Raw genomic sequence first — 16,465 nt, forward strand, 5'->3', positions numbered from 1 at the left:
ATGCTGCTTGTGTACATTACAGAAATGTTTATAGTTGAGTAAATAATGTATTGTGTGTATGTGTAAGGGACAGCAAACACAGGCGACAGGAATTGTGAGGACGTGTGCAGAGAATACCAATCTGCTGCTGTCAGATGGAGCCCAGATGGCAGCCAATCATAGCACAAAGCTGTGGCACCCACGAGTTAAATGCAGATATTATCGTCCACTTTGTAAGAACTGATTTCCCTGAGACTTACTTGGACGTTTTTTCACACACTCCAGAACTGTTCAGAATTTAAGAGCTGTTCTTCCGATTTGACGACATCAAATATACCTCATTTTCTGCCGCTTCTATGAGTTCCCTTTTTTCCCCCATCCACTTGTTTCCCAGAATGTGAAGCATAATTGTGCTTGGAGGATGCTTTTCTAAATTCATTAAAGAAAGCACCTGTTGACTTTGCAGGTGCCACACCCAAAATGGCTTCCTCCTCCTTCAAGTGCTTGAGTTCAGCTTGTTCTTAAACTTTGAGTAGTTACTAAATGTGAAACTACTGTTTGCAAGCATCCAATTCTATAGTTTCTTTTGGTTTGAAAAATTGAGTACTGACACAAGGGCTACAAGTAATTTTTAGTTTGTAAAGCTCATTTATCTCTGAGAAGATGTAGGAGATGGGTTTTTCTACAACCGTAAAGGCAACTGGGGCACTTTTTACTGCAGCTTTTGTATCTGGTATGTAATTCAGGTTTAGGTCTTGTGTTTATTTTGATATAATAATTCAACTTTGCTTTTTTTTCGTGTACGCATCTTCCATTTTTACTTGTGCAAGACAAGAAAGAATCTTAGACTCACCCTTGCTTTGCAATTGCTATGGCAGCAAACAATGTGGTATGTTTCTTAGCTCATGTTTCACAGTCACTTTTAAGAAAAAAAGATGACTTTGGTAATTTTAAAATATATATATAAAAATGCACGCACACGCAAATATATTTTCCAGGAGTTGTCTTTCTGAACAGTTATTGGAAAACTTTTGTAGCTTCATTATGTGCAACTATTTTCATCAAGTGTTATTTCTTAATCACTGTTTCGTGGCATAAAGTCAAGGATTGTTTTATTTGAGAGATACTAGGCTTTTCTGGGCAGTTCAATTCTCATACCAGAAATGAAAAATATTTCATTGTTGTGCATAGCTGTTAACTTATAATATGAACAGTGCCTATGTGTATCTTCTTAATTCCTACCTAAGTGCCTAATATATTTTTAAAATACTAACAAAATGTCAGCAAATTCAAAATAGCTGGTATCTGGTATGTAGCCAATGAAATTAGCTACAATATCATGATAAATGTATCTATTACACAATAAAAATTCGTAAGTGATTATTATGGTTTGGGGTGTCTGTTAACTGAAAAGCAGCAATAAGGCTTTACATTACCCTCAGAATATCCTGCAGTGGAGTAAGATGAAACAGAAGCCTCAGTTAATCTAACTGTCCATTTTATAGCTAGTACAGCACATTTTCTGATTTGTCATTTTTTAAATAGTAAGACAAATTTTCCTAAACTGCTTTTATAGAAGTTGTTTATGCCTATGTACCGCAAAGGGGTTAAAATTAAGGTTTTGTAGAGTCCTTTTTTAGAAAGGCATCAATCAAGGATTTATCAACTACGATTGATAATTAATGAGCATGAGCATACTTCAACTGAGAGGATTCACGTAGAGCCATTTGATTTCTCTCTTTGACAGTTGTTCAAGTGATGTCAGTGAGAGAAAGAGTATAGTTTGGAGGTTGGGTTAGAAAGTTGGGTTGGGTTGGGTTCGATTGGTACAAGCTCCTTCCATCACGTGACCTCATACTTTCACTTTGCTCTGGGTTGGGCTAGCAAATAGAAGTAAAATAATATCAGACATAATACAACATTATCTTTTTCTGAGCAGCTTTTGGGTAGTATGTCCTAGGGGTGAGAGTAAACTACTGTGAACTAACTCTCCAATTATATTCCTGCCTTTCTCTTCATATACTGCGTGTTTAGACCAGTCCCCTATTTTGTCTTTTCTTCTGTTATCTATAGGAGGAAGAGACACAGTTACACTCTAGTTTCTTTCAGATATGGCCAAAGCCCTCTAGGGTCTTGAATTCTGCAGTATGATTTTCTATTTTAGAGTAAAATTATGAACTTATATACTTTGAAGCTTTGGTATATCTAATACAAATATTTGTTTTATAAATACTATATATTTTTGCTCTTGTGTGAACAGAGCTGCATATCTATATTTTAATTTTTCAGGGCAATTGCGTTTATGTTATGACTGATCTAGAGACCTGCATATCTGAGTAAAAACACTTCAGGAGATAATAAAAATATCCAACAGCAACATTGAATTTCAAAATTTGCTAAATATGTTTTGGCTTATATTGTCCTCTGTTCTTCCTTTCATTTTTCTTAGAACAGAATAGAAATTCAATAGGGATGGATATTAGTGTAATTATATATAGCATTTCCTTTTCCCTCTTAGACTGCTTTGTCAATAGTAACTTCCTCAAGTCTGCCAGATAAACACAAGTAAAATTCTTAAATTTAAGTATGATACTTTCCAATTAACATAAAATGGATTAATAAATATTTTTAGCACTTTTAATTGTAATCCTAAAAATAGGTTAAATTAACATAAAATCATAAACAACTCCTTTCCTGTTTTGTCATAATATGTCTCATTATTCCAACCAACATAGGTGTAGGTTTTGTTGGATTTTTGGTGTTCGTTTGTGAGTGTAAGGAATAATTATTTGCAAAAGTAGAATATTTGGCAGATGCTTATGTGAGATAATTCAACCTGAGAAGACTGGGCTGACAGAGTATATTTGAAACTGTTCTGGAGGCAAAACTTGGGAAACTGTGTGAATGAAAAATTGAAGAGAGGCAAGATACTAGAATGGATCACAGTAAGAGTTACAGGATTTTTCTCCTGCTGTTTTGCGGGCATTCCCTGAATCTTTTAAGCCTTGGTAGGATCACAGTACAACAAAAACTACTTTTTCAATATTTTCAGTGTGACTAGAGACAACTGCAGTATTTCTTAAGCCTATTCATGAAGTTCAGTTTTGAAATAGTCTTCTAAACTTCCATGTTTCAGATCTTCTTTAAATTAATCAGCCTGTCTAAGTCTTTTGAGAAATTAATTCATGAGTCTGGGAAGTATTACAGAGATGTCATTTAGAAGGTTGACATAATTACAATATTTGACATTTTCCCCATAGAGAACACAGGGTTTTCTCATAACAGGCTGTGGAAACATGGTTCTGTACTTTGAAAAATCAGCCTGCTTATAATGAGAGGTATAAGAATGAACCTTTCAAATTTTTTTTTTTTCGTTTAAACACCTACGGAATAGACCTTAGCAGAATTTAAGCACCAAAGACTATGAAAATGATCCAGAAAGTTTATCCAGTACATGCAAAATTAACATTTGGAGTAGTGGGAACTGCCAGATTTATTGGAATTAGATTCCTCTACAGCGCGAAGAGCTAGATTTCTAAGCTCTGCTGTCATTCGGTGGCCTAGCAATAAGGCACATACTCCTCACCTGATTCCTCAGCTGGCATGTGCTGCTCATGTAGTGCTCATTGCTCATTCTCATAAGAGAATGCTTAGTCCATATGGACAGTACTGAGTCCAGCTTCCCAGAAAAGGTTGCTTTTTTTAAGAATATTCCTGAATGTGTCAAACTTTTGCACAAATCCTTGGAATTACTCTTATGAGCAAGATCTGACTTTTATTCCTTTCTCCTTGGGTTACATCTACATTTTATTAAATTGCACTTAATAATATGTATTATTTGCTCTGTAAAATGCATAAGTCAGTTTGGTACTGGGGTCAAAAATCCAGGCTTGTGTCCTTCAAAATGCGATGATTTTATCACAAATCAAGCCTTTGGCTCCAGCTCTTTCTTTCTGTTTGTTTTTCCTTTCTATTGGCCTAATGGATCTTGTATTCTTCATGGTGCAGCTTCAACCAGAGGGTAAAGGGATTCAGACTATAAAGCTCAGTAAAATGTGCCAGCTCTTGGGAGATAGATGTAACTTAAAGACCCAGAATCTCGGTCTTGAGACATCTTGTCTGGGTGGCTTCTACTGAGCTCCTTCCAATTCATCAATGTCTTTCTTGTGCTGAAGTGCCCAAAACTGGACACAACAATTGAGATTTGGGCTCACAAGTGGTGAACAGAAGGGAATAATCACTTCCCTCAGTCTGCTCCATGCACTCCTGATAATATGACCCAATATGGAGTTCACCTCATGTCCACAAGTGCTCACCTCTGCCTTGGATTGTTTGGGGGGTTTTTTTGAGTAGTCAGAATCTAAATACAAATAGAAATTTAAATCTGACCAGAACTGATTGTTCAAATCAGTTGTGTTTCTAAGTCTCCGTGGTGCTTGGATATTACTCCTAGAGTTTTAGGTGTCCTGCTTCAAACACAGAAACCAGTTAGACTATACTTTCTAATATCATACTATTACAAAGAATATATTAAAAATAAATGTTTAATTTGCCAATATAAATAGATGGATTACAACTATTTATATCACAAACTGGATTCCTTTTAGCAGCTGTGATTTGCTTGAAAGTACCAAATACATAGTATTGGTTTGCTGTATCTTTCTCTCAACTTTCTCAACATCTGCCATGAGATGTCTCAGGGCTGCCTTTACTGTGTAATCTGTCTATACCTCTTTGTACACCTTGAATTTTAACTGAACAGAATAGATGTCTCTGTTTCAGCTGATCTTTGGAATGAAGCATCAATTTAAAGTGAAACAGTTCCATTTGCACTCTGATATTTTTATAATTCTGATTGTTGGATGAAGTAGCTGATAAGAATTCTTTTGTGTTACTAATTTCCTTCACTGATTTCTCTTGTGCTTTATGTACTGTGATGCCATTTACAGCTGAAAGAAGCCAGTTTCACACCTTCTTATAGGGGTGAATGAATGACAAATTCTCATTAGACAACATTTGTAGTTGTAGACACCAGTCTTCATTTTCCTCTAGCTAATTCCTGCCATTTTTCAATATCATCATCATTTGAATCCCCTCTAGGAAATAAAATCAAACCCACCTTTTTAAAATGTAACATAAAATTATGCTGCTTTGCGTATTGCATTAAAAAAATGCTTGTTTTCTGCATGTTGTCTTCCCCAGAAGATTACTTGAGGGAGGTTGACAGATCAATAAGGTTTAATTATCACCAAAGAGCAGACAAGATAAATTTGTTATATATCTATAATGAAATCAGTTTTCAATGTACAAAACTCTTAAAAGGATATTCCACATTGGCGCTAATGCATTAGCATATTCAAAAGTTTTACCACTTATTTACTGTAAAAGACTAGACTAGAGATAATTTTTTAAATCAAATTTTAAAATGGAATTAGCTTTAAGATGCTGATTGTTCTTCATTCTTCTGCAGGCAAAATGGTTGTATTCCTGTAGGACAGATGGCATTTGCTTTTACACTGATGTTCAAACATAGTGATAGGTTGAACCTTGCATTTAAACTATTAAAAACTGGTTCTTTAGTATGCTGAAGGATGCTATTCAAGTAAAATTGCTTTCATTTGTTACTACATAAATGTGTAGCTTCACTGGGCTTCCTTTTTCACAACTTTACTTTTCAGTGTGTTTTTTTCAGAAATATCTAATATATTTAGTTCTTTAAATAGCTGCACTATTACTACCGTATAGTTACAGTACCAGATTTCTGAATGCATGGAAATGAAGTAAGTGTGTACCTAAAATTATGACAAAGTGTACTGTTGGTATACTGAAATACAACTGTAAGAATATGAGCTAGAAGTAGATGTTTTATTATTTTCAGCAGAGTGTTTCTGCATTATCACTCCAATAATATGAGCCAAAATTGTATTGAACGTTTCTGGTAAATACTAGTCTATCTCAAGAAACTCATTCTATAAAAGAATTAATGAGGAGATGATGCAAATAAAAACATAGGAGAAAAGATGATCAAAAAAGGTTCTTGAGTGGACATTCAGTGACCATTCTGAACCAACAGACTTTTAAAGAATTATTTGAAATCTGTAAATTCAGTATATCCTGAAAAAAATAAAATCAAGAGGAAACCTTAAGAGTGTAGGTCTGTCACTTTAAAAAGCTAATACATCAAAAGATATAGTTCTTTTCCTCTTCTATTCCATTTGTGGTTGAGGGAAGAGTAACAACACAGACATCTCTAGATGAGACAGCATAAGCTGAGCACCTCTGTGGAAAGGGACTCCACTTTTCACTTTGGGTCTTGGTGAACTGGGCAGGGCTGAGAGAGGACTTCCATGAGAGACAGGTGATGACAGAGCAGATTCAACTGAAGTACTCATGCAAGCTGAGGAAGTACCTGGAGAGAAATGGGATGTGGTAACATATAGATGTCATCCTGTTAATAAATTATTTGTTCATTTTGATGATCCTTTATATGTTGGAAGCTGCTCTGTTTAGAACTGACATTCATATGCATCTGGAGAAACTGGTACAATCAATCTTAGGAACTTTAAAGCTAGTAATGAAGAAAAATAATAACTACTAAGGCATCTGTTACTTGTGAGGATCATTTTGGAAGGTAAATGGAATGGTTCCTTTCCCCAGATTTAATAACTGCATACACTCATGAACATTAGTTGCTTGTGCATGGACAAGTTCATATACATAAATAATGGTGCTAGAAATCAACTCTCTGCATGCAAATGCAATTAAGAAGAGGTATTAGTATTACAGTCCTAGTCTCCTGAGGGGAGGTTTCACCTCTGGAAAATAATGTATTGAATCTTCTTCTAGGGGAACCTAAAATTGACAAATAAGAAAAAAGTCATTTAAATGTGTGCCAGTATTTTCAGTGTTAGAGTCTTCTGGATTGTCATAGTCAGTACTTTTTCAGATTTTAGCTTTTTCTGGTGCTGAGATGTATATTTATTTTTGTGTGCAGACTTAGTGCCACTGCACATGGGGACTGGCATGCATATGACACTTTGTTTGCACTCAGGTGATAGTTTTTGTGTATAATTTTTAGTACTTGTTTGTAGGAATGTAGTGCCACAAACAGGTGTGGCTTGATGTATTACAGTGAGCTCCTGATGTTTGCTTTAATTCAGGTAATCTTAAGACATCTTGTTTTATGTAATGTGTTCCCTTTGCTTTCAATCCATCACACTTCCAGATTTAGCTCTTCTGTTATTTCTTATTTGTGTGATCTAGTAATTTAGAATGGGGATTTGATAACGTTAATTTTACAAAGATATTGATAGTTTTTTGTTGTGTTTTATCATTATTTGTATCAGTAGGCACTAACATGTCCAAAAGGAATGCATGGATCTTTATTCTGCTGTTAATATGACTGTACCAACTGTGTTTGAATTGCTATAGGGAGTAGAGTATTTGCAACTAAGTGTGAAGGTCACTGGGTCAGAGGAGGTGTATCAGGTGGGAATTTATTTGAATACAGTTTATATTTTGAGTGTATTCTCAGGGCTATTTTTCTTTGAATGCTTCTTCTGCAACCACGTATATGCCATTTGGAGACCTCTATGGTAATTTGATATTTTGTACTTAATATCCTAGTAAAATACACACATAAAGTTCATGTTATCGGAAGGAACACACATTGCTAATGCCAGGAAAATGTAATATTCTGTGTGTTTTTTCAGACCTTTTTTTTAATTAGGATATGTCTGCTTGTACAAAAAGGTTAATTTCTGTCTGGCAAAGTGTATGCAGATGAGGAAAGAGCAGACTGATGTTATTGTAAATTCATGAACTGTATCTGCATTAAAAGTTCATCTTTTTTTTTTTCCTGCCCTTGAAAGGGAACAGCTAGAAATGACAGGACATATTGAAATGAAGTCTCAGTTTCACACATGCCTGACAATGTTAAATCATTTTGCTTTCTCCATAGGATTTTAAGACAGTGCTGTCTTTCCCCCAGTACCCAGGGGAGTTTCTGCACCCTGTGGTTTATGCGTGTACTGCAGTTATGTTGTTGTGCCTGTTTGCTTCCATTATCACCTACATTGTCCATCACAGGTAAGAATTCCGTTTTAAGCACTTGTGTTAAATGGTCAGCAATATTCTGAGTACTTCGATTTTTTAACCCCTACTGTAAATATAAATTAAAATGTTCTGAATTACTGTTGGGTAGTAATGGCAGCAATGTGGTTTACACCAGAGAAATCAAAACAAAGGTTATGTCAACCTTTCCTAAGCTGTTCCCAAGCTGTATCCTTCTGCACACTTTTCCTAAGATTTCTAACTTGACATTTCAATATAAAACCATGAGCCACTATGAAGTTGCTTTCTGGCAACTTCCAGTTGAGCAGACTTTGGCCAGCTACACCGGCTTCAAAGACCAAGTTTGGTTGGAAAACTAGTAACTGTCATTGGATAAAAGAAATTCTCTTTGTCTTTTAAATTTTAGTTTTAGAAAGCTTGTGTTTTCCTCTATGTGAAAAATTTATATAAATACCATTTTAACTACATACCTCTTGTTAAAGAGCATTAGAAATTTAAAAGAGTAGGAATGTATTGTACTGTAGAAGCTGCTAAATATTAATTAAGTGAACTTAATGCAATATCTTCTGATCTTCAGCTTCCATTTAATACTTTAGAGAGGTCTTGTTAAAGTTCTGCATATCTGAAGCTATGCAATAAGCCTTTTGCTTTTAGTACTCTAAGTGCTTGATTTGGTGGAGGAAACTTTAAATCAGTAGACTTTTACAGTTTTTACTATTAACCTTACCTTTTTACCATTTATTTCAAGGCTGTATAAGTCAGGCTCTGTCCTGTAGGTAGATTGCTATGTAGACATTTAAGAATCAGAGAATTTAATTCTATCAAATTAAATATTTTTTCCAAATAGTAATTTTCATGATAGATACATTGTTTTCTTTAATTTTAAAATGTGATTTTTCAACAGCACAATCCGAATAAGTAGAAAAGGATGGCATATGCTTCTCAACTTTTGCTTCCATACTGCTCTTACATTTGCTGTTTTTGCTGGTGGAATCAATCGCATTAAATATCCAATTATATGTCAAACTGTAAGTATCTGTCTTAATAATTCTTACTTAGAGAATTGAAACTTGCAACTGAATTTTCACCATAATATTGATAGTTCTCCTTCTTTTTGTATATTGTTCCTGGATCTTAAGCTTTTCAAAATAAATCATTGTAAGTATATCATTTAAAGGCCAATACTGAGAGTGTTCAGTGTTTGGTTGTCACCTGAGTTTCTGTAAGAGAGTGATCAATGGATTGTCTCTGAAGCTCAGAGTTCCTTTGTGGTGTTTTTTTTTTTAAAAAGCCATTAAATTTTTATTATTTCTCTACTGTGTAGACTATTTGAAAAATATGAATTCAAAATATTTCAGTCCTTCTTGTGTTTTGGATTGGATATGTGAGACTAAGGTTAATGCTTCACTATAATACACATACCATTTCCCTGAGGGGGCCCTGGCTTCACTGAGTGATCTCTAAATATACACTTGGGCAGCTTAATGTTTATAGTATGGATATGTCTTTTAATTACAACTTGAGCTAAGGAAACAAAGCAGACCAGTATACTTGTGATATATGGCCCCCTGTTTGCACTGCTGGACTGTTTCACATCTCCTGCTTCAGCCATTTTGGGGCAATAGCATTGTGAGATGCACAGAGAGGGCTGGCTTTAGCTGCCCTGAATACAGAGGTTGAGTCTGTACAATGTGTAAAGAAAGTCATTTTAGTTATCTTCCGTAATGCCTGATGAGGGATTGTTGCAATTTGTTTGTCTTAAATATTTCTTCTCTTGGATTTTGTAGAAGTGCTCCAGGTCTAATGAATGGTGTTGGTATTTGCTGTAATAAAGCATTTTTTTTAGCCAACATGCTCCCAGATATTTTGCCTGTCACTAATCTGGTTCTTTGGAATGGGTGTAAATAGCCAGTGTCACCAGATAACAGCAGAATCACTGCAAAATTTGCATAATTATTGTAAGAGTTATCAGTCTAGTTTTCAGTGCGATGCTTTGCAAGCCTTTTGTGTATACTTGTGTATGACCATCAGTAAACATCACGTGTAGACCTGTAAGCACTGTAACATTTATAAGTGTGAAGTCTACCTATGTGTACTACATGCTATTCATTTAGTAACACAGTTATCCACTAGATTATTTTAAGATAAATATCTCACAATATCTAATGTGTTGTGTCATAATTAATCTGTAAGTTCTAGTAAATTGAAATATCACCATTGTCTTTATCTGCAGTTTGCAAGTGAGGGTAGCTGATTAGTTTGTAGGGCAGCCATGGCCATGTAATTACATGATCACAAATGACCATCTGTTGCTACCGTTGTTGTCTGGTTATTTACTTTGCAGATTGCGTGGTAACAACCTGGTATTAACAGCTATAATGAAAAATTGATTGAGATAAATGTGTTATTAATAGTCTGTTACAAGTAATACATAAACTACAGGGGTATCTTCATAAAATGCATTATCAGTGACATCTGTCTCTTGCTGTGGTATAGCGCCAGATCCTGAGCTGCTGAGAAACATGCACACTTACAGAAACTGAATTGATTCATTCCTATATGTCTTCTAACCAGTTTCATAAAGTTAATTATTTACCTGACAACATGCTACATTAACAGACGGTATCATCAGTAGTTAAAAGACAAGAAATATACAGGTCACACAAGATGCAGGCTGTCCTCTGTTTCCTGGTAGAAGTTGTCTGTCTGATGGAATTAGATAGGGCTAATGGATGAAATAGTTCAAACAATCACAGAATCATATAATATGCTGGGTTGGAAGGGACCCACAAAGATCATCTAAGAGAATACTCCTCTAGCTGGTAACAGAAGTTGAACAAATATTCACTCCCAGAACATTGTACCCTACCACAGATCCTTTCTTGCTTTCTGACAGCAAGTTTTTCAAAATTCTGTGAGTCCCATTGCCTGTGTCCTTCTGTGATAACCCTGAGACAATTGCTCCATGAATTAACGTTCAGGGTGCCAAAGCTAGGAGTAAGGGAGTCAGGAGTCAGGGAGAGACACTAATAGTTTCCTGAGAAGCTTATGTATTTGAACATTCCCCACAGCTTGCATAAGTGTTTAGGGGTGGACAACACTCCTTCTCTCCTATGTATGGAATACAGCAATTCTTTAAATCATTCAGCCAATGAAATGTATATTATGTAGCCAGCTTGGGTTTCTGTGTCCCTTAAGTCTAAGATTTGTCTCTTTCTCCCTTTTATTTTTTTTTTCCTCAGTTCTGAAAAATAACCTGATATTGGGGTTTAAAATATATTTGTGAAAATGTTACTGCTTTAAGCAGCGCTAAAATATTAGTTATACTGCAGGTGTAACACTTTCAGTGTTGCTGTACTACTACATCTTTCAGTTTGCTAAAACTCAAAACGCAGCTTTACCCTGCAGCAATGCAATTTCCACCTTTTGTTTCCTGAGTGCATATGGAAAGATTCCAAGTGCAAGTATTTTTTGTCCTAATCACTGAAATGTTGTATCAAAACCAGTGAACCACCACCTTTCTTATTGTAATTATCCCTAAAACTTTCACACAAATTTCACTGCTGCATCCTTACCCAAGTGAAATAATAGTTAACTTTTATCCTTCAAAATTAACCAAAAAGATGGTTCTAAAATAGCTTCATTTGGATTGCCTTCTGCCTCTAAATGAATAGTTCCAGGCTAGTTTTAAGCATCAGAAATTAATGCTATGGAAATGGACCCATTTTCTCTGATAGCTGAAAGAACCTTCAAATCCCCTTGAAGGTGAAATAATCACACACAAAAAAAATGTCTTTTCAGAAATGGTCAGATATATATTTTTATATGGAATCTAAAAATCTAAAATTCCTTTTTAAACCTACATATCTATTTCACGAGATTTTGTATAGATGTTTCACTTGCATATGTGCTATGCAGTCTATGATTTATAAGGAAAACTGATGCTAGAGTGCTGGTCTAGAAGAGTTGATTGCATCTTCATGCCTCTCCTGTGTGAATGAATCTACAAACTGTTTAGATTACCCTTGAATCTGATTCTGGGTGTCACTGAATGTTGACTGGTGTTGTAGAATCCAGTGTCTTGAATTTATGGCAGTCTTTCATGCAAATCAAAAGTTGTCTTAGGAGCAGCTGAATGGGATTAATCAGAGCCAGTACACTACCAGAAAGGTGCTTGAGCCAGCTAGTGGATGACATAGTCATCCCCTTCCATCTCCCACAGTTAGGATCTCATATTGCTTTCTTTCAAATGGCAGAAGGAAGATTACTCCTTTTATGTAAGGAATGGGAGAGAAAGGAGAATGTAGCTGGATCACTCCCTGTGTGTGGGAGGCATCAGTTCTGCTCTCTCAGACAAAGATTTCATGGCCCCTGCTTTTCCAGGAAAGCATGAAAGCCATGAGGTTATGGATGCTAGGGAATTAAATCATCAGTTCAGCATGTTGTGGCATGAAGAATAGGCTTATGGGCACAAGATTCAGGAGGCAGAAAAGTTAGGGAGCAAGACAGGATCTTAATTTTTTATCCTAGTGGCCAGTCAGCGAGTGGCATAATCACTTCAGTTGCATCTCGAAGAACCTCCTATATGTTTTTTAAAATAAAAGTTTCCATGTAAACTTTGGCACAGCTCGGATTTCCCTTCTCCCTGATAAATGCCAAATGTGAAGCTGCTTGTGAATTCCTTTCTGTAAAGCAGTAAATCTTCATCAAGAAAGGCAAAGCCCATTCCGTACTAGCCAGTAGCCTACAAGTTCAGCTCAGAAAGTTCAACTTCTTGTGTTAAATTTTCTACCTGTGAAGAGAGCATGGGGTTTTTTCTAATGCTAAATGTTAAAGATCATGAAAAATTCACATCCAGTGGTGTTACAGACTGCAGAGAAATTCCTGAATCCCTTCATCTCACTGAAAAGAATCACTTTCATTGCAGGATTAATAGTTTAATCAGAATGTCAGTGCATATCCATATCCTTCTTTAAATAGAACTGGCTAAAGAAGTACAGTCTTATCTGAAATATGACTACAATTGGAAAAAAAAAAAAAAAGAAAAGAAACTGAATTAAAAACTTGGGGAAAACAAAGAAATTTGTGTGCAAGTTCATGCTGATCAAGGGAGCTTTTTGTGCCCAAATGCTTTGCATAAATGTGTATTCTGGTCTTTACCATGGTAACGGCATCACGTGGAACTTAAGTTACCTCTAAGGTACTGAAATTTCTTGAAGTAGCACAAATAGACAGCATCTTCTTACTGTTAGAAAAGCATAATCTTCTATTCGAAAGGCTGGTGCTTATTCCCAAAGATAAGAGTTCTAAGAACACAGGATGGGAAAAACTAAATCCAAGCAAACAAGAAAATTTTCACCTTTTAACTGTGGTCATTAAAGAGCTTTAGGTGCAATGCTGTCTTTCAATGCATATGTCCTGACAGTTTTTTCTGTACCATTTGGACTGTCTGTGGAAAACCTTCTTATAAATAAGGGTCATCACTTCAACGTTTACAGTCATAATCCTTTGTTCTGTGTGGAAAACTCGACCTTTTTCACACTATTTTATAATTGTAATTATATCATTATAATTTGAAATACAAAAGTTCTACTAATAGCAGAAATAGTTTTAAGTTGCCACTTGGGTGTGGCAATTTGTATATATTTGTATTTATTTACTTGCCTCTTAAATTTATATTTATTTGCCTCTTAAACTTTACAGAGGCACAAATCCAATCACAAGATACACATAGGTAAATTTTTACCCTGGGCCTTTCATGCAGGTTTACATTTGCTAACAGAGTTAAGTAAGAGTTTATTGAACAAAGCCACATTTGTTCTGTTCCCCTTTCTGTTGAGCCTTGTCCTTCCCTTCCATGACATGTCTTTCTAGCATAGAGTTCAGATGTCTTCCTAGTTTAAGAGAGCTAGAAGGAATGGGACAAAAGAGCTTGCAGTCACAGTCCCTAAGTGCAACAGTGAGGAGAATACATCTCTGTGACATTGCCGATGTCAGTGTGGAGACATGGGGAAGGAAGAGGCAGAGAGCCTCTACTTTGAAACACTGAGTTTTCAATATGAGGTGTGACAAGCATTTCTTTACTAGTTATTGTTAGTGGATGAATAAGAGCAAAAATTCTAGTCCAAAAGCATATTTTGTGATGGTAATTGAGAAACCAAATTATCACCACTGTCACGTGAAAGGAGGGGAGCGGTTTACCCGACCCTTAGTGTGGGAGAGATTTTCTTGACCCTTAGTAATTTACTTGTCCGTCAGTGCCTCAGGGGTCTGTCAGCATCTGTAATCGGGACCGTTCATTGAACAGATACATAAGTTTGGAAGATGATGTGACTGCCCTCCTCAGGGGGGCTAAGCCAACAGCATGGAGACCCCTCAGTGGATCTTCCCATTCTGCTGCCAGAAACTACTAGCACCTATGAAGGACTCACTCTAACAGTTTATAGAATAACACGCTTTATTAATACAAATTGTGACAGGTTAATAAGGTTCATGGGTCGTTGGTGATTGTGTCTGACTGCAAAAATGTGTTTAAAGCAATCTACTAATACTATAAAGCAAGCACAAGCTCTAATCCTAATAACAGCATTTAGCATGCATAGAATATGTTTCTTACCCACTAGGCATCCCTAGGGGGGGAAAGACAGGTTCAGCCCTTTGACTAATCCCAGCAGCTTTGGTGGAGTCTTCCTCAATTTTCCCCCTATTCATAACTTACTTTTATACTATCTCGTTAGGTTTAGGTGGAGCTTGAGTGACTTTAGTCATAAGTACTTTTATTTCTGATTGATGTAAAATTCTCTCACTTTGGTTCACATACTTAATGTGTTGTATCTTGGCATCTGTCTCCCTCAGTTGACAGGTACTTATGGTCTTTGAACTACAAGGTACTACCACGTTCCCTTCCCTACAGGGAATTCTATGGAGGGAGGCCACAGTGTCTCCACTCTCCTCCACCCTCCGTTCCATTCGCCGTAGCAGGTGCTTATTGTTGTATAGGGAGCCTTTGTGGGTCACATTGACCATGTTCCATCCAGGGAGCAGCAGCTGCGTTTTACCCTGTAATTCTTAGACACCTCTAATTTTTAACCCTATCCATCTTCCCACCCTTTCCTTTAGAATTTAGCGTAACAGCTCAGTGCGTCCTTCCAAATTCCACACTGTGGTTGTGTCATCTTGCATCTGTCAGTCATAAGGAGGTCCTGCATCATCAGGATATATCCTCTTTTCCTTCAGGCAAGAAATGCAAATGATTAGGGTTTTTTTGAGACAGAAGGATGCATATTATTAAAGAGTTGATAACATCATCAGAGGATGATAACATTTCTGTCTCCTGTCTATGTTTGTTAAATTTGTCCATATATGAGAAGGAAGTCAGCTACTGAAACGTGAGCACACTGTGAAGAATAATAATGAGACTAAGGTGTGGCATTGCAATAATATGTTAGGTCAGTTGAGTTGCCTCCTTGAAAGTTCAGTAAAATGATTTTATTGTACTATTTTCAGGTCTCTCATTCATTTAAGTGGCTTATTATTGCTGTCTATGTGGCCATATATGTTGTTCAACATTTCACATGTAGGTGCCTTTTCACATGGAATTCATTCTGCTGTTCATATTCTTACATCATACTTGTGTGGAATACAGAATATATAGCAGGCGTGCTATGCCGAAAGGAGAAAGAGGTTAGGAATCAAATCTCTACAATTTTTCTGGTTTTACCTCATGATTTATACCTCCTTTTTCTTCCCCCTTTCTCCTTCTCCTCTCTCCCTCCTGCCTTACTCCTTCCCTCCCCTCCTCACTCGTGGCCCGATTCACTGTGTCCCTACAGAAATGCTGCAAGCTGCATATGAACTAAGTCCAGACAGCACTAGTCCCTGAGCTGGCAACGTCTGCCAGCTGATGATATAAAGTTGTCTCATTCTCTTATTTCTGCTTCTTTTACCTCAAGCGACAACAGCAATGAAGGCTTTATACTCCCTTGTATAATGTGACAGACAAGTCCCAGAGAAAATTACAAAGGGTTTCGAGTTGAAGATATTTGCTGCTATCTTCAAGTTTTGAGCTATATTACTAAATATAAACAAAATACATGGAATTTTTTTCTTTACTCATCAATTATTTTGTTTTAAGTGGAGCAAAAAATGAACACTGGTTCAAATAAGTCATTAGATTTGTGTTAGCTTTATTCAGCAATTCTCTGTATTCCTTAAACATTTATGTTCTTTCCAATTATAGCAATATTTTACTTGTCACTGCAAAATGTCAGGTTATTGCTTCAAAGGTAACCTCATTTTATATAATCAGATGGAGACTTAGCTGATGTAATAAAGCAGTGGAGATTGGATAAAAGTCCAATTACTGCTTCCATAGTAATGAATAACAATTATTAACATAACAAAGATGTTAGTA

The 16,465-nt window shown here is 36.1% G+C and overlaps 1 protein-coding gene across 2 annotated transcripts in view; it reads left to right on the top strand.

Annotated features, from left to right (window-relative positions):
* The window catches only part of ADGRA1 (adhesion G protein-coupled receptor A1), a 267,200-nt gene that overhangs the window by 217,038 nt on the left and 33,697 nt on the right, over positions 1-16,465 (top strand). For both annotated transcript variants that reach the window (XM_032695218.1, XM_032695219.1), the window contains 2 exons: positions 7,940-8,067; positions 8,957-9,080. In XM_032695218.1, the coding sequence (XP_032551109.1) occupies positions 7,940-8,067; positions 8,957-9,080 (252 nt within the window). The remainder of the gene's footprint in view (positions 1-7,939; positions 8,068-8,956; positions 9,081-16,465) is intronic.

The sequence above is a fragment of the Chiroxiphia lanceolata genome, chromosome 8 (genome assembly GCF_009829145.1).
Source record: "Chiroxiphia lanceolata isolate bChiLan1 chromosome 8, bChiLan1.pri, whole genome shotgun sequence".
Classification (NCBI taxonomy): Eukaryota; Metazoa; Chordata; class Aves; order Passeriformes; family Pipridae; genus Chiroxiphia; species Chiroxiphia lanceolata.